The sequence below is a fragment of the Pithys albifrons genome, chromosome 2 (assembly GCF_047495875.1).
Source record: "Pithys albifrons albifrons isolate INPA30051 chromosome 2, PitAlb_v1, whole genome shotgun sequence".
Taxonomy (NCBI): Eukaryota; Metazoa; Chordata; class Aves; order Passeriformes; family Thamnophilidae; genus Pithys; species Pithys albifrons.
The window spans coordinates 99,852,260-99,879,648 of NC_092459.1; the positions used below are offsets into that span (position 1 = coordinate 99,852,260).

General features: G+C 42.1%; 1 protein-coding gene across 6 annotated transcripts; it reads left to right on the forward strand.

Annotated features, from left to right (window-relative positions):
* Positions 1–2,266: 2,266 nt before the first annotated feature.
* EPHX1 (epoxide hydrolase 1) lies at positions 2,267–26,710 on the forward strand. Of its 6 annotated transcripts, none has more exons than XM_071579594.1 (10): positions 2,267–2,370; positions 5,851–5,945; positions 14,269–14,453; positions 16,304–16,484; positions 18,634–18,861; positions 19,884–20,013; positions 20,690–20,904; positions 23,032–23,140; positions 24,103–24,228; positions 25,676–26,710. In XM_071579594.1, exons 3-10 carry the CDS (start codon positions 14,274–14,276, stop codon positions 25,899–25,901), a joined length of 1,395 nt encoding a protein of 464 aa, XP_071435695.1. In that variant the 5' UTR covers positions 2,267–2,370; positions 5,851–5,945; positions 14,269–14,273; the 3' UTR covers positions 25,902–26,710. The 6 variants fall into 6 exon arrangements, with proteins under 6 accessions (XP_071435695.1, XP_071435709.1, XP_071435703.1 ...); XM_071579602.1 differs by having other exon boundaries at positions 2,304–2,370; positions 5,856–5,945; XM_071579608.1 differs by lacking the exon at positions 5,851–5,945 and having other exon boundaries at positions 2,269–2,370.
* Positions 26,711–27,389: the final 679 nt, after the last annotated feature.

The following is a 27,389-nucleotide window of genomic DNA, read 5'->3' on the forward strand; positions in this document are numbered from 1 at the left end:
GAGTTATGCATATTGCTCTTTACTGCTGCTACTGCTATAGGGAATCATAGAATTGTTTAGGTTGGAAAAGACCTCTAAGATCATCAAGTCCAGCCAATAACCCACCACTGCCAAGCCCACCACTAAGCCATTTCTCTAAGTGTTCAGTGCTGTTAAAGCACAGACAAAAAATGAATTGGCAATTTACAAGGGTGGACACCCCCAGGGAGACATATATGTCAGAGGGATATCTCCAAAACAGGTATTTTATCGATCTACCCTGTCCACTTCAAAAAAGGAAGGCCTTCAGAAATAACAGAGTGCCTTCCTGGATGACTGAAGACACCTGTTTTCAAAACTTGGGGCAGCCTGGAGAAAGTATAATACTACACCTTCAGAAAGCTATAGAGGCTGCAGTTACTGACTAACTAGAGATTGGAATTGGCATCTTTATAACAAATAGCGGACAGAAGAAATGCAATTTTTCACCAGTTAAAATAGTCAAACAGAATATTGTGCTGGGTTTGGCTGGGGTAATTTTCTTGAGAGTAGCTAGTATGGAGCTATGTTTTGCATTTGTGCTGAAAACAGTGTTGCTACTATAGAGATGTTGTTGTTATTGTTAAGCAGTGTTTGCACAGCATCAAGGCCTTTTCTGCTTCTCACACCACTCCACCAGCAAGGAGGGTGGGAGTACACAAGGAGTTTGGAGGGGATACAGTCAGGCCAGCTGACCCCCACTGGGCAAAGGAATATTCCATAACATATGGCATCATGCTCAGCATATAAAGCTGGGGGAAGGAGGAGGAGGGGAGGGGTATTTGGAGTTACTGTTTTCCTCAGTAACTGTTGTGGGATAGAGCCCTGCTTCTCTGGGGCTGGCTGAACACCTGCCTGCCCATGGAAAGCAGTGAATTAATTCTTCGTTTTGCTTTTCTTGTGTGTGCAGTTTTTGCTTTACCTCTTCAAGTGTGTTCATTTTAATCCATGAGTTTTCTGACTTCTGATTCTCTCCCTGATCCTGCTGGTGGGGGAGGGAGTGAATGGCTGCATGGCACTTGGTTGCCAGCTGGAGTTAAACCATGACAATTACCTATATAGTAGCTGCAATAAAGTGTTATGACAGTAGCACATAATAGAGTTGCTCTTTTATCTGTCACCCTATAAAGGTTATGTCTACTGTGAAATTCAACATAGTCTTATTTGTATGTTTGTGAAATCCCTGTAGTCCTACAAAGGAAAGATTAATTGCTACTAATTCTTAGGGTGTCTCAAGAAAAACAGAATGGAGCTGCTTGTGAAAATAGCTGCCCAAGAAAGGGCAGAACTCAGCCAGCACATTTGGTGTGGAAGAAGAAAACAAGAGAACCAAGAAGCCTTACTTACAGTACAGTTTGGGCATACGTTGCTTTAAAGCAGATTACTTTTAAAATTTAGCTACTACTGCTGCTAATAACAAAAGAGCACGAGAACTGCACCAAATACTCTGAACTACTTGAGTAGACTGAAATGACTGTGTAGAAGAGGTTGAAAGATGTGAAAGGAATTATTATCTGTGATCACAAGTCTGTCTGCTGAGCCCTCCACAATCCAAACAAGAGAACAGAGATGGCAAAGAGGTGATGGAAAAAAAAGAAGATTGGAACTTAGGAGTTAAATGATAGATGAAAGCTTGATTGACAGATTGAATGGAAAAACCTCAAAGAGTCGATCAAGAATTTAATCTTTGCTTGTAAATGTTTTTACTGATGGGGTAGGTTGCTACAACTTGGTCTTCTGGGGCTTGCTCAGATCCCTCTGACCAAGCTTGGAAGACAGGCCTTGGGCAGTACAGGTTTAGAAAGCAAGCACCCCTGCTAGATGCATTCTTATTTATTTCTGCTGGACACACAGTCGTGCTGCACAAGACAGGAGCTGGGCAGCTGCAGCAAACGTGTTTCTCTCAGACAGCCCCACTCCAGCGCAGCGAGCACTGGTGAGGTTGGCTGGGAGGCCGTTTAGGCAGCTCACAGGTGGTACCACACTGTGTCTGCCTGGCCGTGCCCTAACCCTGGCATTGAAAGGTAAGTGTTCGCTGAACCCTGTAACTCTCCGTGAGCCCCACGCTCCCGAGCCCAGGCGAGCTCCGCCGCTGCCCCGCGTTCTGTCGGCTGTGCCGAGTGCTGCGGGGATCCACCAGCGCGGGGGACAAAGGGGACAGGGCCTTCACATCCCAGGGCTCGTCCGGGCACAGCTGCGACGGCCGCGGGCGGCGAGAGTGCGGTTGGTGCCCGGGTCGCGTCCCGCCCCCGCGGCAAAACTACATCTCCCGGCGGGCTGCGGACAGAGGGGCCCGGCCGTGCCCCGGCGGCGGCGGAGGGAGGCGAGGGGAGCGCGGTGCGGCCGCGGCAGGTGAGGGCGGGCGGGTCCCGCTGCCCCCGCTTTATCCCGGGGATGGGGCCGGGGGGATCCCGCGCTGCGGCGGGGGCTGTGCAGTTCCCAGGCGGGAGGTGAGCGGTGCCACGGAGGGGAGAGAAGCCTGAGCTTCCCATGCAGTAAGCGGAATTCCTTCTCCAAGTGTTCCCCCGTGCCGGAGCTGGGGCTGGGGCTGAGCGGCGGGAGAGCGCTCTGCGCTGCCAGCCCGAAGTGCCAGGGCTTGGAAGCGCCGCTCCGCAGCCTCAGGTGTCACGTATTGACAGTGGGAATTACCAAAGTCTGCATAATGCGCTGGGCCGGGTGGGGAGTTTTGGGTTGTTTGCGGCAGCAGGAAGGCCTTTAATCTGCGTTTCGGGGGGACAGTAGATGTGACATTCCCCACGGGTTACTGGAGCTCGGGATGTGCGTCCATGTTAAGGTCCCTGATAAACTGACCTTACTGCGGACAGCACTTATGGCAACGATTTTCTTTAACATTCCTTAGGAATGTGGCCTGGTTTCTTGCTTTAGTAACAGTTAGTTGCTTGAACTGTTGGCATATAAATGGCCTCGGTTTGGTTTTGTTACTCATCTCAAAAAGGGGATATGAAATTGAAGGTTTATTTATTTATTTCGTTTATGGGTAATTTGCCAAAGCTGAAAATTGTTTGATTTAGTAGTATATACATAATTCCCTTTGCTGAGCAAGGATTTTAGGGATGAGAAGGAAACCCTTTAAGTTTAACGACCGTATTTTGTTGCATAACTGAGCAATCTGCAAAGACTAAGCAAATTATGTACTCTCTCCTCAGGTTTGGCTCAGTTTGTCAGAATTCAGTTGGGATTTTGACTGCCTAGCAGTTACAACCTACCAAAATCAAATACATTGCTTAATTTTCTGACTCTATTGAATTAGGCTACTTTCTCCTCCCTTATTTTTGCAGCATATCTTTATCTAAAATAAGAGAACTTGCCTAGTTATTGTAGGTGAACCTACAAGGTAGAATCAGTTTTAGAAGCCAGTGTCTCAAATTTAATTTCAGAGTGACAAATGCAGGGTTAATGTTTTGATTGGCAATAATCTTTTGAGATGCCGTTCTTCTCCCTTGGAGTGGGTATTACTCCTGTCTGAAGTAAGCTAAAACTGAGACTTGAGTGCACAAATTGCTAATGCTTGCTGAAAATCGATGGAAGATATGCCCCAAAAGCAATTAAACAGCTTTGAAAATCAATGCACAGTTGAAGTTGTCCAAGGACAAGGATTAGATCTTTGTCAGAGCTGAAGTCCTTTTGGGGAAGGTCCTGGCACAGTGTCAAGTTCATGACTCTTACATCTTTTCCAGTCTGAATTCATATATAATAACTTGCAGGTGATTTGCTTAAACCCTGCTTCTTTATTATTTCTTCCAGAGTTTGGTTTTTCTTTCATATGTATAATCATGTTGTTGAAGTAAATAAAAATAGAGCACAGTTGGTAATGACCAGCACAGCCAGAATCCATATGCAATTTCTCCGTGTGAATTGCCCCAAATAGATTTTTGATTACTGAGTTTTAAAAGGCCTTTTTCCTCCCCTGTTGGTTTACTGTACTTTATATATTTGGTCGTTCTGTAGGACAATAGCAAGTTTTCAGTCTGTTTGTTCTTCTAGGGTTGCAGCAAAACCTTCAGACTTACCTAGTATTTTAGGCATGAAATAGGAATGTTTTAATCTGGTAAGCGCTGTGAAACAAGCTCAGGCTCCTTAGTAGAATATACATGGCCAATTTGATCTCAATAATTACAACAGGCAAATAAAAAGGTATGGGGTAATAATTTCAGAATGGTAATACTCCCAGAAATTCTTGTTGCTTCAGTAATAGTTTGTCAAGTACTTTGTCAGTGGAGAAGTAGTAAAGCAGGGATGGAGGTGGTAGGTAAAATACAGCTTATACCTTAAGGCAAAATGAATTGATTATCTTATATATCCTTACGCACATTTCTTGTATTGTAGTTGAAGTATTCAAATTTTGTGGCCAGATGAGCAGAGGTAAAGCCTTACCTTTGTGTAGAGTGTGCACTGCTTCATTGAGCCTGCAAGAGTGTTTTCTTCATGCAATGCACAGTCCCACAAGGGCTGTCTTCTTTAAAGTGCAAGTTCCAAATGTGGCAAATACATCTCTAATTACTGTGGAAGTCCCTAAAGAAAAGTCACTTGGAAAGTAGAGCAACTTGCTTCTCTCTAAAGAGCTTTGGTCTGCCTGTAATTAATGTTGAAAATACTTTTTTCCCTTCTGAATACTACTACTGAAGAAGTCCTGAATTCTTCCCCTGTACATATTATTTTTAATTAAAAGCATCATTGTGTCTGTAAATGGATAGTTATATAAATAATAAAGACAAAAAATCTACCTCTAAAATGGCATTTACTTCAATATCTTGGTCATGCCAGACATAGCAGGATGGCTGACAATGATTTGAATAAACTCTGGGGTTTGTGGTTGTTTTTTTTAAAGCAGCATTATCAGTTTTTATATATATTTAAGCATATTTCTATTGATTAAATGCTTTCTGATTGGCATGACTGGGAGTATTTTTGTGGGAATTATGGTAGCCATACTTTGCTAAGTTGCTTTTTTCGGTAGTGTATTTGCAAGAATGAAGAAATTATCTGTGATTGTGTTTATGGAGGGATCCTGCTGGGTCGAAGAACAGAAGCTGTTTTCTAGGTTTCTTCTCTGAAAAGTGACCTGTTCTTCAGCATTCTCTAACTTTTTTTTTTTAAAAAAAAAACATCTCTGTTGGGGGTTATTAGCTGTAATCCACAAGAAAAGTAAGGCTCAGCAAACTTGTTTTGGTTTTGCTCTTTCTCTATCTCAAGCAATTTTTTCATATTTACTGCACCCAGCAGTCAATTTTTTTTAATCTTGTGAATTCTGTAGTGAAGACACGTAACTATTGCTCTCTCAGTTTGTTCTGTGTCTATAGCCTGGGTATGTTTGCTCTCTGACAGAAGACACGTCTTTTTCTGAGGTTAAATGGCTGTGTTATTATGGATGAAAAACAAAGCTCTGTTGAGGGACCTAGTCCTCATCTTCATCAAGTTGCGTCATCAAGAGTGTTAATTACTCTAATCTGTTGGGTGCAGGTAGTGCACTTTTCTAAATGAAGCCAGTAAATCCAAAAAGAACTTAAATATTTAGTTGTTATTAAGAGAGAGATAAAGTAGCAAGAATTGTTCTTGTTACATGTTTACTCTGGCACATCCTTTTGGTGTTGCAGTTATTTGACAGAAAATGATGACTACCATCTGTTCCCCTCCTCTGTCATGATTCAAAGTTCCTTTTCTCATGGATAATGAAGTCTTCATAGAGAGATAACAAATTTTGATCTCTTCCTGTTTCCATAGACACAATTAATAATTTTTTTCTTTTTACACTTATAGCCCTAGGCAAAATGAGTTGATTATCTTACATATTCTTATGCACATTTCTTGTAGTATAGTTGGAGTATTCAAATTTTGTGGCCAAGGAGTCTGACATCCTAGAAGAAGAGGAAATCTGGAATAATAAAGGAAGGAGTCTCATCATAGAGGTAAGAGGGGGTCTGGCATCATGAAGGAAGGAGAGAGTCTGTCATCGTAGAGGTACAAAGAAGTGTGGCATCATAGAGGAGGGAAAGAGCCTGACATTATAAAGGAAGGAGATAGATTCCTTCCTTCCTTCCTTCAATGCCAGACTATCATAAAAGAGGTAAGAGGGAGTCTGTCATCATAGAGGGAAGGAGTCATCCAGCATCATAGAGAAAGTAATCCAGCATCATAGAAGGGTAGGAAGTCTGGAATCATAGAAGGAAGGAGTCTCATCATAGAGCTGAGAGGGAGTCTGGTATAATAGAGGAAGGAGGGAGTCTCATAATCTCATCACAGAGATAAGAAGGATCATGGCGTGAAGTAAGGCGAGTCTGTCATCAAAGTGGCAGAAGACTGGCATGACTGAGGAAAGAAGTATGGAATGGAAGGAAAGACTCTATCAAATACAGGTAAGAGGGAGTCTGACATTAAAGAGGATAGAAGGAGTGTGGCATCATAGAGGATGGAGGTAATCTGGCATCATAGAGGAAGTAAGGAGTCCAACCTCACAGGGAGAGAAAACAGTCTGGCATCACAAAAGTAGCAGGAAGTCTGGAATCTTAGAGGAAGGAAGGAGTCTCATCCATAGAGGTAAGAGGGTGTCTGGCATCAGAGAGGAAAGGAATCTGACATCATAGGGATAGGAGGGAGTCTGACATCATAGCAAAAAGAGGAAGCCTGGGAAAATAGAGGAAGAAACTCATCATAAGGTAGGAGAGAGTCTGACATCCTGAAGGAAGGAGTGTGTTTGACATAAAAGAGGAAAGAGAGAGTCTGGCATGATGGAGGAAGGAAGGAAGGACTCTATCATAACACAGGTAAGAGGGAGTCTGGCATCATGGAGGGAAGAGGGAGTCTGGCATCCAAGAGGAAGGAAGGAGTCTCATTATAAAGGTAAGAAGAATTGTGGCATCTTGAAGGCAGGAAGGAATCTGTCATCATAGAGCTAATAGGTTGTCTGGCATCATATAGGATTGAGGGAGTCTGGCATCATAGAAGTAGTTGGAAGTCTGAAACCATAGAGGAATGAAGGAGTCACCTCATCATAGAGGTGAGAGGGAGTCTGGCATCAGAGAGGATGGAGATGGTAATCTGGCATCAGAGAGATAAGAGGGTGTCTGGCATCACAAAGGAAGGAGAGAGTCTGGCACAAAGAGGAATGAGAGAGTCCAGCATCACTGTGGAAGGAAGGAAGGATGGAAGGAGTCTCACCATAAAGGTAAGTGGGAGACTGCTGTGATAGAGGTAAGAGAAAGTCTGGCATCATAGAGGAAGGAGGGAATCTGGCATCATAGAAGAAGGATAGAGTTTGGTATCTTAAAGGTAAGAGGGAGTCTCACGTCGCATGGGAAGGAGCATGTTTTCATTCATGCTGCTCTTACTACTTAGAGTTGTGATCCTAATTTAAATTCACAATATGCACCTCATTTATTTTGCTGATTGCCGGAAAATTCCTCTGGCAGTCTTTAAATTCATTATTTCCATCTCTACACCTTCTTTTCAGGAAAGATTGTCATGTACTTCCTTGTTATGTACTTCAAACTATTTGCACTCTTTCCCTCCACCCCTAAAGTACCACATACATGTCAATTCTGCATGTTTTAATAATAAAGCTTTTAGTAACTCAGTTTTCTAACAGTGCTAATACAAAAGGCTTGTAAATCTGCTAGTTAAAGAAGATCTTTCCCTCCCTGGTTTCATGGAAGAATCTGAAGAGACTTAGACTAATGGAACACCCTGCAGTAAACAGGAGGACACTTGCTGTGCTCTACCACCAGGCAGTGTAGGATGAAACCAAATCTTATCTAGAGATCAGACTGGGCAAAACATTAGCAATAATACCATGGCAGGGAAGGAAGGTAACCTCTTACTCTTCAGTATTGGAGGATTTGGTGGAGCTAAAAATAGAGCCCAAATTTGCTTAAGGCCTGAGGAACAATTTCCTCAATTTCCTTTCCTTATCAGTAATATCTAACTCTTTTGGTTCATCTGTGACTTTTTCCACCTGCTCTGTAAAATGCAGATACTGGCATAGGACAAGGAGGTTAACCTTATTATTGCTAGAAACTCTAGTGGAGGGCAAAACAGAACAATGTGTTATTCATAGTTTCTTTTCAGACATTAGGAATGAAATGTTGAAGTAAAGCTCAAGATGATGTTTGGACTGTATTTTTTGGACTGTGTGATTTAGTTGGCTGGACAGTGGCTAGGAACTGTTTTTAAAACATCTCACTGGTATGATGTCCTTGCCTTTTTTAATTGTAACATGTTATTTGAGAGACTGCTCTGTCCTGGACACTCAGCTTTCAGCTGTGTTCACCCTCCAGTTGCACACCAGCCTGCTGGGGCTTCTCTGCAGGTGTTCAAAAACCCTGTTCTTGTTGGAATTGAAGGGTCATTGAATCAGTAAAGGCTGGATATGATAAAAGGAATAAAATCTTTGTATGATATAACCTTGATGCATTATTACGGTAGTTTAAACTGTTCTTTCACCCTTATTATGACTGAACAATGCTGATTTAAGAATACTTCCATGGTTTTTCTGTCTGTAGAGTCTGAAACAGAAATTTTTGCAGATGGAAAGTAGATCTTTCCCCTGAATCATGCACACAGTTGTTATGTCACAATAACAGGCGTCACACAGATCTCAAGTTGGATTCTGCCAGTTTGCTTTTCTGTAACTCAAAGACTTTTTTTAGACTCTTGGAAGGAAGTGGGTTTCTTCAAGCATAATAGAAGCAAAATAAGAAAATTGAGATAAACAAGACATGTTTTTAAGCAGCACAGAAGAATGTGTTGGGCAGGGCTTTGAAAGAGCAAGTAATGCTGCTAAAATATGTGTTCTTGTAAACCGAGTTTCTTCCTCTTAAAAATGCGGCCTGCAGTATTTTAAATTATGGTTGTGGTATGAGCTTTGACCAGTGGTTACATAAATATGCTGCCCTGGGTGAGGCAAAGTGGGTAACAGTGAACTTAGTCCCACACTGCTTTTCCTTTATGCTTAGCTGGGTCTTGGTGCCTGTCAGCTTTCAGTGTAGTACTGGAGAGTTAAAAATTGATTGTCACAGTGCCATAGGAAAAATGAGGTGGGAATATGTGTATGAGGTGCTCAGCACATACAACTGGAATGATGTGCCTCAAGGAATACCTGCCATAAGTACAAGTTCTGGGTGATGCATATGGATAGGAGCCTAAACTGGCTCTGTTCATTGTTCCTGTTGTCCAAGGGACAAATGAGGTGAAGAACTGCAAGGGAGCAGTGCCTCGGTGTCACAGGTGTGGGGTGTTCCTCAGCAGTGGTGGATGAGTGCCCCTGCCCCTGTCCCGGGAGCAGCACACCCTGCTCCTGGGAGAGGCCTGAGTGACGGTGGTTGCCCCGACATTGGGGAGGTGACCTCATTCCTTGCCTGTAGCCTTCTAATTCAGTTCCTGCTGTACTGGCTAATTTCTGAATGTGAACAGTCTAGAAAAAGATTGTAAAATAGAATGATATAATCTCTTCCTGCTGTTTTGGAGATAGCATTGTGTGCCACCTCCCTATGGCAATAAAAAATGTAAATGCTAAATTTCTTATCGAGGCAAGGCAGAAACTCTGTTAGATTTGTACTTCCTGTCTTTGGTTTGCTTCCCTGCGTAGGACGCTTTATTCCATCTGATGCCTACCTCTTCTCCTTTCCTACAATGTTAATGTATCGTTTTATGCTCACCTGGGAGATGTTATCAGTTGTATGCAAAGTAATTTCTGTGTTGCTAAGCTATTTTGAAGCTTGTCATAATGCTCCATCAACTACAGAAATACTAAGCTTTTCTCATACAGGTACCTTGACTTGGACGATTTTCTGTCTGAAACAGGTGCTACATAATGACAAGAATGTGATGCCTGGAGAAGGTAGCACCTAAACTAAGGGTGAAGCTTTGGAGACTCTGCCATTCCCCTTTAGGCTGTCAGTGTTAAGGAACAGGTGCCATGAACTTCTGAAGCCCTTTGGTGGGTTGTTTTTCCTTCAGGTCTCTCAGGAAGAGTAACCTGCAATTGCTGTTCTTCAGGCAAACCGATGTGTAAACAAAGACACTGCAGCAGAGGGTTGCCTTTTCTGTAAAACCTAATGGGGCACTTTATGTAACAGAACGAAAATAAACAAAAACATCACTTCTAAATTCAGTTGTTATTTCTCCTGCAGAGTAATCAATCAGTAAACCTTGTATCTGACAGCATCAGAGTATGTCAAGTGCTCTGAGCTACTAGCAGTCTGCTAGTAAACCAGCCTTGGAGAGAAAATGTTATTAACCTTAAGCAATGATTACCTCTGGCATGTGTCTGAAAGCAGCGTGATCTCTCGGTCTCTCCCATGATTTGCTTCCCCCATGCAGCAGCAGCTTGGCACTGGGAGGGCTTGATGGCACCTCTCGTTGCTGTGGGTATTGTGCATCCTTCAGGCCATGGGAGCTGTTTTGCAAATGTGTTTGGACCAAAATGGGTTTCCAGTGTTAGGCTGAAAGTCTGCCCAGTTGCTCATTTCTCCAGTAACACGTTTCAAATGGATTCTAATGCTGCAAGGCAAAGGTGGGCGGTTACTAGTAGGGTGAGATGGGTGTTTTACCATTGAGCTGTTTCATAGATGACCTCTCTAAAAATAAATAGCATTGTTCTCTGGGGCATCTGCAACTGGGTACTGATGAAGACAAAGCGTGAGACAGGACATAGCTTTGATGTAAATAATAATTGCTCTGTGGAGCTCTCAGCTCTGCTGTTAATGCACAAACAGAAGACAGTGCAAATCAAAATGAAAAAAAGTGCTGAAAAACAAAATCGTTTTCAAGAGGGAGCAGTAAGATACTATAAGGAAGTTTTGGCAGTTTTTTGCAAACATATTTCTCAAGATGCACTTGGTCTTCTTCAAGAGGAGCTAGTTTTTAGGCTATTTAGTGCACCCTTCACATTTCAACATTTTTCTTTCAAAACATGTTTTTAAACTAGTGAACCAAAAGCATTCTTCCTTGAACTCTTTAGGATAAAAGTACTGTCTAAGGTATTTAAATACTGTCTGTAAACAATATCCACCCTGGATGCAACAAGTCTCAGACCCTAAGTACTTGACCATGGAATAAATGGAAATATTTCCTTCTAAAGTCTTGCCTTTGTTTGCATAAAAGAGGAAAAAACCAAACCAAAACAGGAACTCCCTTTGATGTGCTCAGTTATAAAGACTACATGCCACTGTGGTTGCATTAAGAGACTCCAGACAATAAAAACACCAGTGCTTTGTTGTTGATATCTCTGAAAGCTGCGAGTATAGAAGACTGTTATTGTACCCGTTTGTCCTTCCGTCTTTGTATGTTGTGTCGCTGCATCATGGAACAAGTGTGAGGAGCCAATAACTTCCATTTCTCAACAGATCTCAGCAGTGATTGGCGGAGCAAATTCTGGTGCGGGTGCATCGCGACTGAGCCTGCTTTGTGCTGCTCAAATAACACACAAGAGTTTAAGAGAACGAGCTTGAATCACAGACTTGGGAAATCACTGAGTGCCTTTGCTCTAAGTGGTTCCCTCCCAGCACAGGCTGGAGCCACTGGTAGGAACCTGCTGCGTTCCAGCAACTCATCACCAGCGAAACAGTCCCTTTGAGTGTGCTGTGAACTGGTGCAAGTGAAAATGCTGCTGACGCACTTTGCCCTTTTCTTCCTGTGCAGTCAGGATAAAATGCAGCATAGCTGGGGCTCCAGGCCTCTGCATTTGTTGTAATCAGGAATTTTATGGGCTGTTTCAAGGGAAGTGAGATTGAATATAGAGGGTCCCTCTGTTAGCGGAAAATAATCCAACCAATATCAGAGGCAGCTTTTTCAAGTCAGAATGAAATCTCATGCAAATCAGTTTGTCGCCAGTCCCAATTCTCTGCAAAAGGAGACAGAATTGTTGCGAGACCTGAAGATGATTTTGGCACTTATTACTGGACTGTAAACAAGCTCACCCTCAAGTCTGTTTGGAATTAATTGCAAAAATGGGTGTCTGTTGACACACTGAGTTCTTTCCACACAAGGTCCAGGGTGAATACAAAATACACACATTTGCATGCATTTCTTCCCATATCTTCTGCTGCAAAAAGTCTGATTTCTCAAGTCTCCTTGAGAGCAGATGGGGGAAGCAGAAATGTTTTTGTAGCTCTGGGTACTCCACTGACTTAGGACATGTGAGTTTCTTGCTGGAGAATGGGCTGAGATTCTGTTCCTGGGTAGAGGAGTGCTGTGTTGGGTGCTGTGCCTCTGTCACCCTTTTGGCAGAAGCTACAGTGCTGGTACAGCATAAGGCAGGAGAAAGAGTCCTGTGTTTTTCTAGGTACCCCAGCCATTCTGCCTGAGCAGTGGGCTGGCACTGACAGCAGCTGTTTTGTTTGTTATGGGCCTTTGTAAACATGCTGAAGCTGGCCAAGGGTTTGAATTTTATTGTGTGGTGTTTACATAGTTATGCTGGTGAACCTTTGTAGTCTAGACATGGCCCCAGTTGGGTTGTGATTTCAGAGAGGTTGCTGTTTTTCTCTGTGAAGACAGTAGTAGAAATGTTATTAAATACTGTAGGTATCATTTCTATGTGAAGTGCTCTGAGGTTTCTAGAAGCCCCTCCAGTTCTGCTTTTCAGTAAAGTTGCATTGTGCTCAGGATGCTCCCAGACTACATTGGTTTACGTGTTGAGGCAAGCTGAAATTGGATAAACTTTTTAATTCTGGGGTAAGTTACAGCCTGAGTATGGTAGAAGTGGGAAAAAGAGTGTTGTCTTTTGCTTCAAAGACCACTGTGAAGAAAAACAAGCAACAGAAATTATGGAAGCACCAGTGAAACAAATAAACAGCTCATGTTTTTCCAGAGCCTATCATTCCCAATAGCTCCAGTCTCTGAGGATTCAGGCACTTTTCAATACTGAAGCACTTGCATGTGTAAGCACTAGATTTTTCTGTAGCTTGCTGTCCTATCTGCACAGTTCCTGACTTCTGTACAGATGTTTTAGTGGGTGCTTATTGTGACCATTTATTAATTTTTTGTCAAACATTAGAAAATTAAAGTCAAGCAGTTGACTAAAATGTGTCCTGTCACATGAAGGCACTTACCACACAGGTCACTTTCATTCCTGTTATAATCCTGTGTACTCCCATTAACTTACATTAAAATTCCTGTTTTGACTGATCCAGGAGTCAATTTGGTCCATTCTTGATGACTCTTTGAGCCATTTCAGAGCATCAAATTACTCTGCAGCAACAAAACCAACAAAACCTTCAGGCTCTAGAGAGAATGAAGACGTTCTGGGTCATAAACAATCCTTGCCCCACTGAAGTTTTGAAATACTTCATGTCTTAGCAATTTCCCAGCCAATGAGTGTTTGAAACACAACATTCCTTAAAATCATGCATTAAAATGATGACAGTACTGTTCCCCAAACCACTTTATAAATGTTTCTTATTCTTAAAGGCATGCTTGAAAACATTAATTATTAAAGAGAGTTTGAGTACTTTTTCTACTTGCAGCATGAAACAGCTCAAATATATTCAATATGGATTTTTTTTTTGCTAAGGTGTTCTCTTTGATTGAAGCACAACAGCCCTGCAGCTGGGATATGCAGATGTGCTCTGAAATCAGGTTGTTCTTCACTTTGACAGAGTTTTATCACTTGGGGAAGTGATCATCATATTTTAGAGCCAGGAGAGCATGCATGTGGTTTTCTCTTTTGAAACAATTCAGAGGGAGAAAGAAAGGGAAGGTCCAACTACCCTTTGCACTGCTGTTCAAGGGTTGTGCAAATATATCCCTGCCCCACTCTCAGGCTGACAGGGAGTAACAAAGGTGGCTGCCTTCGGCCTCTTCACTTTTTATTCTCTATATTTATCTTGTTTTTCTTTCCCTACAAATCTATAGGAGTGGATATGTAAGCCTGACTGAAGAGATGCTCTGCTTTTGAGTTTGTGGGAAGTCTAGAGCTTCAGAAGAAGAGAAAGCATTAAATCTCCCTTACTGTTGAAGCTTAGCAGCAATTATGGACCACTGAGGAAGCCAATGTGACATGTTTTATCAGTGAACTATTTAATTACGAAGCCATGTGATCTCTTGATTTGCTTCAAGTTCTGTTTTTCTTATGTATCTTTTACGTCCCCACTTGAGTTGCGTAGGTTAAAACATTCTGTTTCTGAAATTTTACAGAAGTGTTGATACACTGTGAGTGACAGAGTATCATGTAGATGGAATCATGTCTAAAAAAGTTTCTGAACTGATTTGCCTTACCAGAGTTCTGGTCTCTTGCAGGCATTATGCTGCTCGAAGTATTCCTGGTTCTGGGGACAGTCATTATCTACTTCTTATTTTCCAAGAAGAAGGAAGAGACATTGCCCTTCAAAGAGGGGTGGTGGGGCAAGGGACAAAAGCCTGACACTGAAGAAGATACAACTATTCGGCCATTTAAGGTGGAAACGACAGAAGAAGAGCTGAGCGTAAGCAAATCTCTGTACTGGGGAGAGAGAAATAAGAAGTGGCCAAATAAATGCAGAACTTGTTTGGAAGTAAATTTTAAATTGAACCAGTAGTTACATCTGTCAGAGTGAGCAATGATGCTCAGGTCTTGGGGGAAGGGACTTCTCAGTACTTCAGAAGGTAGGTATGGATAGGCAGATTTCACATGCTGCTGTACAACTTTGTTCCCAGCTGGCTGTTGCAAGATTGCTGGTAAATAAACCTACTCTGCAAAGCCTAATAAACATAAAAATCATACTCCAGATTACTCAACTCTGTTTTTCTGTTTGTGCACTTTGCTCAGTTTCTGTAGATGAGAATAAGAACAATGCCTTTTTTTTCCCCCTTTCTTTCCAAAGCAGTTACAAATACCTCATTTTCTTGACTGCTTTATGTTTGCAGCTGTGTTGGATGCCGATTCTTCTGTAATTAATGGACTACTTTGGTCAACACTAAATTACGGTGGTAATTACAGTAAACATGTTGCAGAATTTGTTGGATAGAAAGATTTTGATTGTGTGTCTTTAAGGCAGGGATTGAACAATTTCATAGATCTGTGTGGAGTCATGGTTTAAACAATACTCATGGGATTGCTCATATTAGTAATTTATAATAGCTCCCTAATTTCTTAGCAAGGCCTGGGTTTTTTAACACTTTGCTTTCCCTTCTTAGTAATATCAATGGACATTGATCTCCATCATGTCTTCCCCTTACACTGCAGACATAAAGCTGGATAATTTCTAACTTACAAATGTTTTTGAAACATTCTATTCCATATTATTACAGCTCTTGCAACATAATCCATTGGTAGAAAACTTAAGTTTTAAATAGAAACTGGGAGTTAAAGTTATGCTAGCACACATTGCTAAAATACTTTTAAAAGGTGGTGAGCGTGGACAGAAAGCACGTATGTAAAGACATGTCAAAAACTCCATTTAGAAATCCATGCTTTCTGCTCATGTGTTAAATGCCAAAACAGTGAGTTTGTCTGCTGACATCTTGCCTAGGCTGAGCCTGCCTGTTCAGTGAGGTGTGAGCCACTGTGTACACCTCACTCACTTGAGTCAGAGTGGGAGCTGTCTCTGTTGCTCTATTAGAAAATGCTGTTCAGGTTTAAAGCCCACAAAGGTTTGAGCAGGATTAGATTTCCAGACCTGCCTTCCGCCCTCAACTACTCTGTGGTTCTGTTCACAGCAGGAAGGGGCTCTTGGCTGTCCTTCCCTGCTGAGTGATTTTGGATTGATTTTGCAGTATTGTCAGCATCCCCTGTAACCTTGAAGTGCAGTAGGAAGGTCACTTTCATAGTTATTCTAGACTGGGAAACTTTAATTTCAGTCTAGTTTCACCAGCTTTGTTTCCATGCAAAATCCCTCAGAGTGTTTCCCAGTAAAGACATCCCACCCCTTGGTCAGGGAAGGAAAGCAAAAAGTTTGGGGCAGATTCATGCAGTGATTGTGAGGTTGGGCTCACAGGTAACCTGGGTAACAAAGCATCCTGGAAAGGCAACAAGACTTAAACAGGGAAACCACAGTAGTGTCAGCAGAGTGTATTGTCCCCTGTGGGTATGAGCCTGGCAAACAGGTTACCCAGCCCTGCAGAACAAAGAGGGAGAGAGCATTAAGAACAGCTGTAAATGGAAGAGGAAGGAGGCCATCTGGAGGAGGAAAAGAATTGGAACAGCTGATGGAACATCAGCAAAAGGCACAGGTGTCTGATTAGAGATATTATTTTCATAATTCTCATTTCACTTGGAAATAACTAGAAACTATGCCCAGCTCAGCCCAAGATGGCAGACACAGGTGTCTTAATGTCTCTTTCTTTTTCCCTGTAGGACTTATTTAGGAGACTTGACCAGGCTCGGTTCACTGAGCCACTGGAGAACAGTTGCTTCCATTATGGGATTAACTCAGTGTATCTCAGGAAGGTTGTCTCCTACTGGAAAAACCAGTTCAATTGGAAGAAACAAGTTGAAGTCCTCAACAAGTACCCACAATTCAAAACAAAGATTCAAGGTGTGTAGTTTTTCCCTTAAAAAGTAAGCAGTAATACATAATCTTGTCTGCAAGGGATCTTGATGTTGGGAATGTGCAGGTTGTGTTGGATGGGCTAGCATGGATCATTGGCAACACTGCTGAAGCAGCAAGAAATTCCTTCATTGTAACTGAAGCCTTTAGGACAAGGAATGACAAATGGAATTCCCTGTGCATGAGTGAGTTGTCAGCTGGTGTTAACAGAAGCCAAGCACGGGCATTTGGAAACAGAACTGGATCTTAAGATGTACACATGTTCCCTGACTTGCATGCAGTCATGCAAAAATACCCACAGATGTCTCTTCATGCTCAGTGCAGTTCCCCAGCTGCCACTGTCACAGTGATGCCACCAGCCTGGCAGCCTCCTCAGCTGGCCATGCTGGCTACTCAGATTGTCCCTGCTTGGCAGGACAGATGTGCTCTGCTGCCCCATGTCAAGCATCCCTGGGACCAGGAATGCAGAATGCCTTTCCTGTGGGGTTGATGGGCTGCCAGGTGTGAGGGAATGTTTTTCTTTTCATTCAGAGCACACACACCTGTTGAAAGAGGCCATCCAGGTAAGGTCTGCTGGTGCTGGAGCTTGGTCAGACTGGATGTTTGAAGATGCCTGATTTAAGGTTGTGCTGGGGTCAGTTGGGGCTGCAGCTAGAGCCAAGCAGGCAATTGTCTCACCTGATGGCAAAATTCAAGCTTAGGAGTATGTCATATGCTTTTGCATCCACAGTTGTACTTTATTTATATGATACAGTTTGCCATAATATTTAAAATGGATTTGGGACAATAAACGGTTGTTACATAGTGGTTAGAACATAAAGGTTTTATTAAATGTGTGCAACATGATTACTACTGAAAAAGATATAATAAAAAAGTCTTCCTTTAAAAAAGAAAAAATAAAGTATCATCTGAGACAAGGAAAGGAGAAGCAGCTAAGGACAATGCACTATGTATAGCACTGGGAAGAGAAATTTCAGCGTTAGGAAAGATTACAGAGATGAGACACGAAAAGACAAGGTCAAGCTTTCTGTATATCAGATTCCTACCTTCTGTCATCACTTGGAAGTTTTTCAGAGAATACAGAGATTCACAGAATTGTCAAGGATGGGGAAATCTCAGGCAGTGAAAGAGGGTGGGATCACTTGTGAACTGGATTTGATGTGAGTAAAATTTGCTCAAATACATCAAGAAAATTATTGTTTCTTGGAAAGCGAAGCCCTGAATGGGTTTTTGGGTAGTGCAGTTCACCTGAAGTGGTTAGGACAATGCTGTGTGAAGCCCCTGCTTACACAGGGAAGGGATCACAAAGGAAACAGGACTGCAATTTTTACCTTTTTACTTAACAAGGAGGGGTCTGGTACTAGAACATAGTCTGCTGTTTTGCTTTATTCACTTAAAGAGGTCCTGAAAGCTTTGGACAAAAGGTAGAAAAGAACTACAGAAATTAACTCTCTTTTAGCAAGGCATTTTGTCAAATCCTTGTTTTGGCATGATTGGTTTATCAGCAGTTACGATGTGTGACGATTACAGGAGGGCTCTACAGAAAAGATGCTTACTGAAGGCTTTTCAAATTCCTTTTGCTGTAACATTTAGGATCAGTGGCTGGAGACAGAAGCCAGACATGTTCAAATGGAAAGTAAGAAATGCAAAATGAGGAAAGTGATTAACACCCCCAGACAAACAGCTGCTAGTTGTGATGGATCCCCTGTCTCTTCCAGTTGCAATTGTATGCCTTTCAGGACGGGGAATGTGTGGGTGGCTGAAGCCTATCCCGTGCCATACTGGGACATTTGGGTAAAATTTAAGGGCACTTGGACTAAATGATGTAATCCTCTCTTCTGCCTTTAAGCTCTGTGGGTTACCATGTTACCATTAGTAGATTTCTTCACTTCTGTATCTTAATTTGCCAATTTATTTTAAAACAGAAATACACCAACCTCATTTGGCTGCTGTGATGCTTCATTGCCCATTATAAAGTACTTTAAGGTCCTTGGATAAAGTATCCAGGGAAGTGCTGTGTGTTTGCATCCTCATCAAAAAAAGGACTTCAGAAAAGCTTTATTTGTAATCTGTTCTGTGATTAGTTTCAGTGTCATGGTAAACTTGAGCATGCTGATTAATTATTTTATTTTTACAGGCATTGATATCCATTTTGTTCACGTAAAGCCTCCTCGTTTGCCTGAAGGCCAGTCTGCAAAGCCCCTACTAATGGTTCATGGTTGGCCTGGCTCGTTTTATGAGTTTTACAAAATTATCCCTCTCCTGACGGATCCTGCAAGCCATGGCCTCAGTGAGGAACACATTTTTGAAGTAATTTGCCCATCTATCCCTGGTTATGGTTTCTCAGAAGCACCCCACAAAAAAGGTACGATGAACGAGAAGAAACTGAACCCCCACCAACCCAGGCTCACAGTGAGGTAGCCCCTGCCAGCAGCACAGTGACTCCTGCTACACACTTCTTGTTTCCCCAGTGTAGAAACAGAGATCCTGTGTGTCATGTGGGAAGAGGGAGATAAGAGGGTGGCTTTAGGTGACATCATTGACTCATTTCTTGAGCAATGTGTAGACAATTTTAGAAGAACTATAAAAAGCTATGAAGTGACAACTCAGGAATTTAATTGAGTCCATGAATTGTCCGTGAGTGAGCAGACAGAGTAAATTTAATTTATTACTGTTCCTTTTGGGTGTTTTGAATCCATATTTAACAGCATTATATGGGTAGGTGAGAAGCAACAGCTGAAACAAATCAGTCCATATTATCTACAAGGCAGATTACCTGCTTGTTCATTTGGGCTCTGAATTCCACAAACACAAGCTGCATCAAATTGAAGCAAGGTAGTATTTACAGTCATACTAAGCTTAGTGTTTAGTGCAGGTGAATGATGTGGGGAAAGTTGGTTTTGCTTCTCTCTACTTCCCTGTTTACAATTTATGTCATCAGTGTCTAGTGAAGAGGAGAAGTGCATTACTAGTGGAAACTTAAGAGTTTCCAACTATAATTAAGAGGAGACTGTGCTCACAGTAGCCAAAATACAAACACACTCCCTGGGCAATGCTCTGAGCCTCTGATGGGGCTCAGCTGGAGTATGACCACAGCTTAGTTTAAAGGCAGTCTGGCAACCCCTTGATTGAGAGAGTGCATGGGCAAACAGTGGAATTAGTCTACAAAACAGGCTGGACTTAGTCCTCCTCATGGTTTCTGCTTGCTCTCTAGACCTTGCCTGGATGATGGATGGAAGGGCTTCCATTATAGTCTATCAGACAGGCAAGGAGAAACAGACTTGTAACTTTTTAGGAAGTTGAGTGTTGCCTTTATGTGGAGAATAAATGCTGCAAGGTCAGAAGTGTAGGTGGAATTAGTAACAGTGTTCTTTTCTTTTAATGCAGACTTCAATTCTGTAAGTGCTGCTTCTGTTTTTTATGAATTGATGCTCAGACTGGGATTCAATGAGTTCTATGCCCAAGGTGGTGACTGGGGCTGGCTCATCTGCACCAACCTGGCCCAGATGGCTCCCAAGTGAGTACCCCTTTGGAACAGTGTTGCACAGTTGGCATGCAAAGCTGTTTTATTCTGTGAGTAATTTTATTTCTTGTGCACTTGAGAGTTCCTGTCCAAGTCCTCACAAGAGCACTGTGTAGTTTCTCTCTTTGGTGCTCAGTGTTAAGCAGCAATCCAAAATTACATACCTTGGTTTGTATTATATACCTGTGCTTTCAGACAGTTGTGCAGTAGTTTTGTAATGGCCCTGCTGAGGTCTGGAGTGGGACAAATACTCATTAAAAAAAAAGAAAAGGAGGATTTGTGGCTTAGTGCTCAGGAGTGTGTGCTGATCACTGACAGTTGTCTCTTTGACTTGTCATTTTTCTGTGAAAAGCCACACTGCAAAGTACAGCTGAAGTCATGATGTAATTAGCAGGTCGCAATTTAAGTACATCCATTTTTGTTAATAGCATTTTAAATGTTAGTGGTCACAGCTCCAAGCCTGCCAGAGTTCAGGAAGCATTTGGACAACACTCAGGCACATAGTGAGATTTTTGGTGTTGTCCCGTGCAGTGGCAGGAGCTGGACCTCAGTGATCCCTCTGGGTCCCCTCCAGCTCGGGATATTCTATGATTCTCTGACTCTAAATGTAAAAACTTTGAATCACATTTTATTTTTGTTAATGTGGGGCTTTTTGTGTTCTTATTTTTAGCCATATGAAGGGTCTGCATTTAAATCTGGCCTCGGTTACAAAGGTGGGATTCACTCACCTGCTCTCCATCCTGCTGGGCCGCTGCTTTCCAGGGCTCTTCGGGTTCCAGGAGGAAGACATCAGGAGGATGTTTCCCTTCTTGGAAAAAGGGCTCTACAGGATCTTGGTGGAGTCTGGCTACGCTCACATACAGGCTACAAAACCGGATACTGTTGGTAAAACAAAGAAACAAACCCCCAACCTTTGGAGCTCAGAATATTTAGTCTGTTAATTTTAGTTGTACTTTCATAGAAACAAAACGTTCTGCTTAAAATACACAGAAAATAATTTTTTTCCTAATGTTGGAGGTTTAAATGTTGGGCTTCTTTTCTCTGTCTGAGTCAGAAAGAGTTACATATGGGGTATATAAACACTACACACACTTCTGCATGCAGAAGCAATGTATCTGCACATCAAAACTGAGCATGCTCCAAGTGCCACTGACCTCATTTCCAGTTTTCATAAATAGAATAAAATAGATTGTTTAATACTTTTCCACTTCTGCTGTCACTGGGGACTGTAATTCCATTTCAAATGTAGCTGTGCTGAGAGCAAAACAAGGTTTCTTCTCAGAGAACTGATCACATTCAAATGAAGTAAGCTATGAGAAGCTTTTAGCTGTTTCAGCACAGTGTAACTTATTTATTATAAGGATAAGTAATACCTGAGAAGTAAAATCAAATTTCTTTTTCACTCACTGTTCTGAACCACTTGCAGACTTTCGAGGACAAAAAATGTGTAGCTATGAATGTTCTTTCTAGATGAGCTAGTCAGATTGCTTAACTACTTTAAGTATCTGAGTATTAAGTGTTTCTATTTTAAAAACATCTTTTTGTGACTGAATTGGATAATTGAGTCAAGAATACTGGCTACATTTTGGTTTAGTGCAGCAGCAATTCACTCATGAATTTTATTAAAAATGTGGCTAAGGAAAATATTTCTTAATGGTCTTCCATCAGCTTACCTACAGAGGCAGGTATGTAAAAATGTGTAGGCAAAATGATAATTTTATGGATTGAAAATAATTTTGCTTCCACTGAGTTTTGGCTTCTAAAAACTACTAGTTTTTTGTGCTTCAGAAAAGAGTGGGGAGCTGATAGCTGAAGGATGCCTAGCCATGCTCTGCTCTGCCTTTTTGGCTGTTTCTTGTCCCTACCAGTGTGTGTGGTCTGTCAGGGCAGACTGAGAACCAGCAGCCAGTTCATGCTTTGGGAGCTGGAGCATTCCTGCAATTCTGAGGACAATGCAGATAGGAGTTCTCTGCAGTGGCAGGTTCCTGTAAGAAGAAAAAAACCTCTGAAAAAGGAGATATAAAGTTGCTGGAGGAAGCTCTTTAGGAAACCTGCATGGAGTGTGGGTTCATTTTCAGCTGAGGGAAATGGGCAGCACCTCTATTCCAAGTGCTGTTGGGATCAGTGGCAGTTTTTTCTATCTGTAAACAGATGTGCTCTTCTTTATTCATAGTAAGTAGATGAGAACAGGCTATTGCTTGTCTAGTTCAGCAGATCTGGAAAGGGAGCTCAATACAACTTGTTATTTCAGTTATCAATATTAGCTATCAATATTTGGTAACTGAAATTTCACTGTCATGTTTAAATAGCAATTACTGATGAAATTGTGCCAGCTGCAACGTTAGGCATCTTTCAGGAAGGTTGAGTTGCCTGGGTGGAACTTCAAATACATTGCTGTTCCTCAGGAACAGATTTTTCTTTGGTTTTACTGAGCAACTGGGACAGTTCATGGGCCCTGTATTTCACAGTACTAGTATGTGTGACTGAAGTTCCAGGTGCAGGTGTGTTTTTTCTGTCGAAGCAAAACAAACTATATTAAGGCTTGTTCTACATGAAGGCAGCTGGCTATTGCTAATTCAAAAGATGGACTCTTAGTAAAGTCTTGCTCTTCCTTAATGACTTTCTAATAATCCTTAAAATGTTTTTGCTGTTAGGTAATGCTGCAAATCCTCCTGGTCATGTGTAGGCATGTGGGGTTTGGTCCTGTAATTCTTTTTAATACATGACAACTTCCAGATTAATGGAAGCAAACCCTACTTGGCACATAGAGCTTAATCTTATTAGCTTTCAAGAAAAAATAAAAAAGCCAGCAGAAATCCAATACTGTTACATCAGTTCAGCATTAAATGGCTCCAACTCATTGCTCTGTTTTATTTATTTATTTAAGAACACAGCTGCTGGAAGACCTTTGTAAAATTACATCTTCTGTATGGTATCAGGCTGCTTCTATAAGAGTATGAGTACAGGAATTGGATATCACACTTTCAGTTACATTTTCCTCCTCCTTTTCAGGATGTGGTTTGAATGACTCTCCTGTAGGACTGGCTGCATATATCCTGGAAAAGTTTTCTTCATGGACTGATCTGGAATTCCAGAATTTAGAGGATGGAGGACTAGAGAGGTAAGCCTTTTCTCTTGTGCCATTTTGGGTGAGGTGACCGAGCCCAGAGCCACAGGTGAAGAGGTTTGTCTGACCTCTCACACCTCGCAGGGAGCCTGTGATGACCACAGGTGGGGCAGGGCTGTACCACAGCATGCAGAAAAGCAAATAGCCCATGGAGGCTGATGTACTGCCTTCCCACTTTGATCTGCTAGGAAAGAAATACACCCTGCAACTTCTGGATACTGAAAACTGGCTTAGGGGAATGAATCTCACTGGGATACAAAATCCCAAAGTTTAACTTGCATTAAGATGCTGGGAAACAGAACTTGTGATTCATTTTAATACTCATAATTAACTCTCTATGAGTTTGCTTTGGATTGATAGGTCTTGCTTCATCTACCTACCATTTGCTTAATAAAGGACCATTCTTCGTGTGCAGCAGAAACCTGAGTTAAAATCCCATTTGAGATCTACCAGGCAGGAATGGGGCAAAGTGGCATGTCATGAAAAGGCCCATTTGAATAGAATGTTTGTCCTGCATACAGCTAATAATTACATATGAAACATGCACTGTTTACAGTCCATGTTGGTGTGTGATGGCTCTGTTGAAGGCTCATGGTAGCATTTCACATTATCATTAATAAATGGCACAAGCTGTTCCATGTGCTGTTCCACTCCCACCTTCCCAGTCTGTAGACAGGACAGCTATGCTGGAGCATAAGGTGCTGCTTGGAGCCTGCCTTCTGTGTAGGAGTTAAAATGTCACTTCCCAGTTTGTGTCTGAAAGCCTTTAACATCATTAATTGGTCACTGACAGACAGAGAGGGAGCAGTACTCTTCACCTCTCCACTCTTAACCAAGTTAATTGGTTTTTTGCTGCAACTTTTTTTCTTGGAAACAAACCAAAGTCAAGGCCCTGCTGAAGTAATGCAAATGGATATTCAGTTCTAACTAAGCAATCTCTGGGCTTACCCATTCAGGAAGTTTAACCTGGATGATCTGCTCACCAATGTCATGATCTACTGGGTGTCAGGCTGTATAGTCTCCTCAATGCGTTTCTACAAAGAAAACTTGCAGAAGGGGATAGGCACACAGAAACATGAAAAGTAAGTGGGTTTTTCTTCTCTTTAAATATTTGCCCTTATCTTAATTTTATTGTTGCAGACAGATTGCTCATGCCTTACAGATGCTGCAGGTTTCTGAATGCTGAAGAAAAACACTGCTGTATCACAGTGTTCCTCTGCAGGACAGGCCTGGTAGTTGATGAACTGTGTTGTGCTTGGAAGACACAGTAATTAGGTAGGGATCCTGAACCGTCAGTGAGGTGATCTCGCTGGTGGTGCTGCTTGAGGCCTCCCATTCATGGTGTATCCATGTATTTCCACATTTTATTTCAGCTACTAATTTAGCCTGTGACTGAGTCATGCAGTCAGTTTTATTTAGTTTATTTGGTTTGTAGTCTTAGTACTTTTCCAGACACACTTTGCCTATTTCTGCAAAAGACTTAAGTCCTCCCTTTGGAAGCAACTTCAGTGTATTGACAAGCTGTAATTCAGGAGTCAGTGAGCCTGATGTGTCTGCTGCACAGGCACTAAATGCAGCAGCTTGGTTGCATAGACTTGTGTCAACTTGAGTATCAGTGAAGGCTTAAACCTGCCCTGAGGTATTTGCAACCACAGCTTACTGCTATGGTATTTATTTAGCTGTGAAATTATGTTCTCCGGAGGCTGAGTAGGTTCTTGGAGCTGTTGTGGCCACACTGTGGGCAGTATCTTGCTCTGGTTCTGCCTCCATGAGCTCTGTGTGCCTAGAGGAAAGAGTCCCCAAATCCTGTGTAAAATCAGGCACTTCTGATCTCAGGCTTCCAGTGGTTATGTGCCCAACACTTTTTGTATCTATATTTTAAAGTCTGTAATTCTGACAGTGCAGCTTGTGTGTATGGGACATTTAAACCTAGAAAATGTGGCTCTTATAACAAGCACTAAACATGCCACTTTCTAAGACTCTTCCCCTCAAATCCAGCTGCTTTCTTACACTTCCCAATGCACAGAATGTTTTGTTAAGTGCATTAAAGTCTCACATTCAGAAGTGTTTCTTCTGAACTAGTCTACATTTGCTCTCATTTCTTCTCCTCTCTTCTGCTTTGCAGCACTTTGAAGTAATTCTTCCCCTGCCTACCCTCCAGTTGCCCTGCCAGGCTCAACATGTTTGAGTGGTATTCTTCACTGTAAATCTCTTGAGCCCAGAGTGCAGCATGAGGAAATTTGTTGCCCACCACCTCCTGGAGCTCTCCTCTCCATTTCCATGTTTCTAACTCACATGTCCTGGATCCCTTGCAAAACTGCCTTAATATAAATGTATGCAAAAAAAAAAAAAAGATTTTTTTTATTCAGCAATTACAGTGTTGTCTTCAATTTTAGGATCTGGAAGTCAGATTTTAATTGCCTAACACCAGTGTGCCCAGCTGTTTAAAAACAACATTTTCTTGGGGCTTTCCACTTCTTGCAAATTTAAGTGTTTGAAAGATTAAAACTATTCTCTCTCCTCTCTCAGGCTCACAGTACAAGTACCTACTGGCATTGCCTCCTTCCCCAATGAAATCATGCACACACCCCAGGCCTGGGCCCAGAAGAAATACACCAATATAGTCTCCTTCCATTTCATGCCTCGAGGTGGCCATTTCGCAGCTTTGGAGGAACCTGAACTTCTTGCTAAGGATATTCTGCAATTTGTTGGGAAAGTAGAAAAAGAGCAACTTTGGAAAAAGAAAAGGGAATAACTTCCCTAACAAACAGCAGGGTAATTACTTTTAGCCTAGCACATGTGCAGGGCTTACTAAGTCTACTGTAATCCATGTAATTAGATCTTATTATTGACCAGATAGGAGAGAGGACAGCAAGAAAAATGAAGTATATTTCCATGAGATACTGCCACAGAAACCTACTGATTTTGGGTTGGGTTCTTTTAATTGGTTCAGGTAGGCTAAGAATGTAGCAGGGACTTGGTTATCTTCCAAAATGTGTTCTGTAATATTCCTGACTCCTGCCTTGAGATTAAAATATAGACCTTACAACATAACTAACAACAGTTTAATTGTTATGAAAGGCTTTTTTTTTCCATGGCAGCAGTAAAACTTGAGTTGCTGGAAGTATGAAGTTCCTCACATAAAGAATGGGGAGCAGCCCAGCAAGACCTAGCTTGCATGAGTGCATCAGTTAATCAGCATCAATGATCTACAGTACTCGCAGTCCATTGCCTGCTGCTGGCTGCCTTTCCCTTCCAGCCTGGGCTGTGAAGCAGCTTCCTGGCTGTGAAGAAGCTCAGCTCCCCTGTGCCAGGCTCCTGGGATAGCACCATGCCAGGAGCAGCTGAAACACACAGGTGGCTGTAGGTGGGACCAGAAGGAGGGGTTGGATAGGAGTAATTATAGGCCAAGCTACCTCTGCACTGAATTTGTACTTGTAACTGAAATCATAGCCCAGGGTAAGCTCCACACAGTACGGGTTTGCACTGTGTTAGCAAGGTCCTGTAAATGCCTCAATAAAAATTTGATTAATTCAAAATTAAAAGAAACTTGCATTAAAATTTGAATAATTCCTGTGTGTTTCTTTTAAATATTTAATAAGTGAGATTTTGCTTGGTACCAGCTAAGACAAGCACCAGTCCAGAACCTGTCAATTCATTACTGGATCTGTCACAAAGATCAGACTGAAGGCAAACTGCTCAAAGAATATTGAACTTGAAAGGTTGTATGGTTTTGCCAGCAACTGTCCCTAGTGTGTGCAGTTGAGCTTCAAGCAGTCTTATACCATATCCAGATGACCGATTCCAGTTTGGTTTTGTTCTGCAGTCACTTCTGATGTACTTCTCTACTTCTGCAAGCACAGGGAAATGTAATCTACCAATAACACTTGTATTATCTCACAATATGAATTGAACTGGAAGCTGTTAAGAAAGAGCCGCTCCAGCAGAGCCCTGCTCTGTCCCATGGGGCTTTAGACTCAAGCCTACCATGTGCTTTGTTTCACAGAAGGCCACTGGTCACTCCTGCTGGGCACGTTAAAATCCTAGTGCTGAAAGCCACTGTCAGCCACGACAGCAAATCCTTAGGGCAGATGGATGGATCAGCCTGGATCAGCTTTCTGAGCTGAGAGGAGAGCTCTGTCTCCCCTGCCCCTGCCTGCTGCTCCTGGGTGCCCACAGAGCAATGCAGAGGAGCTCTCAGGTCTCCCTACTAGATTTGAACCTGAAACTGTATTTGAATTCT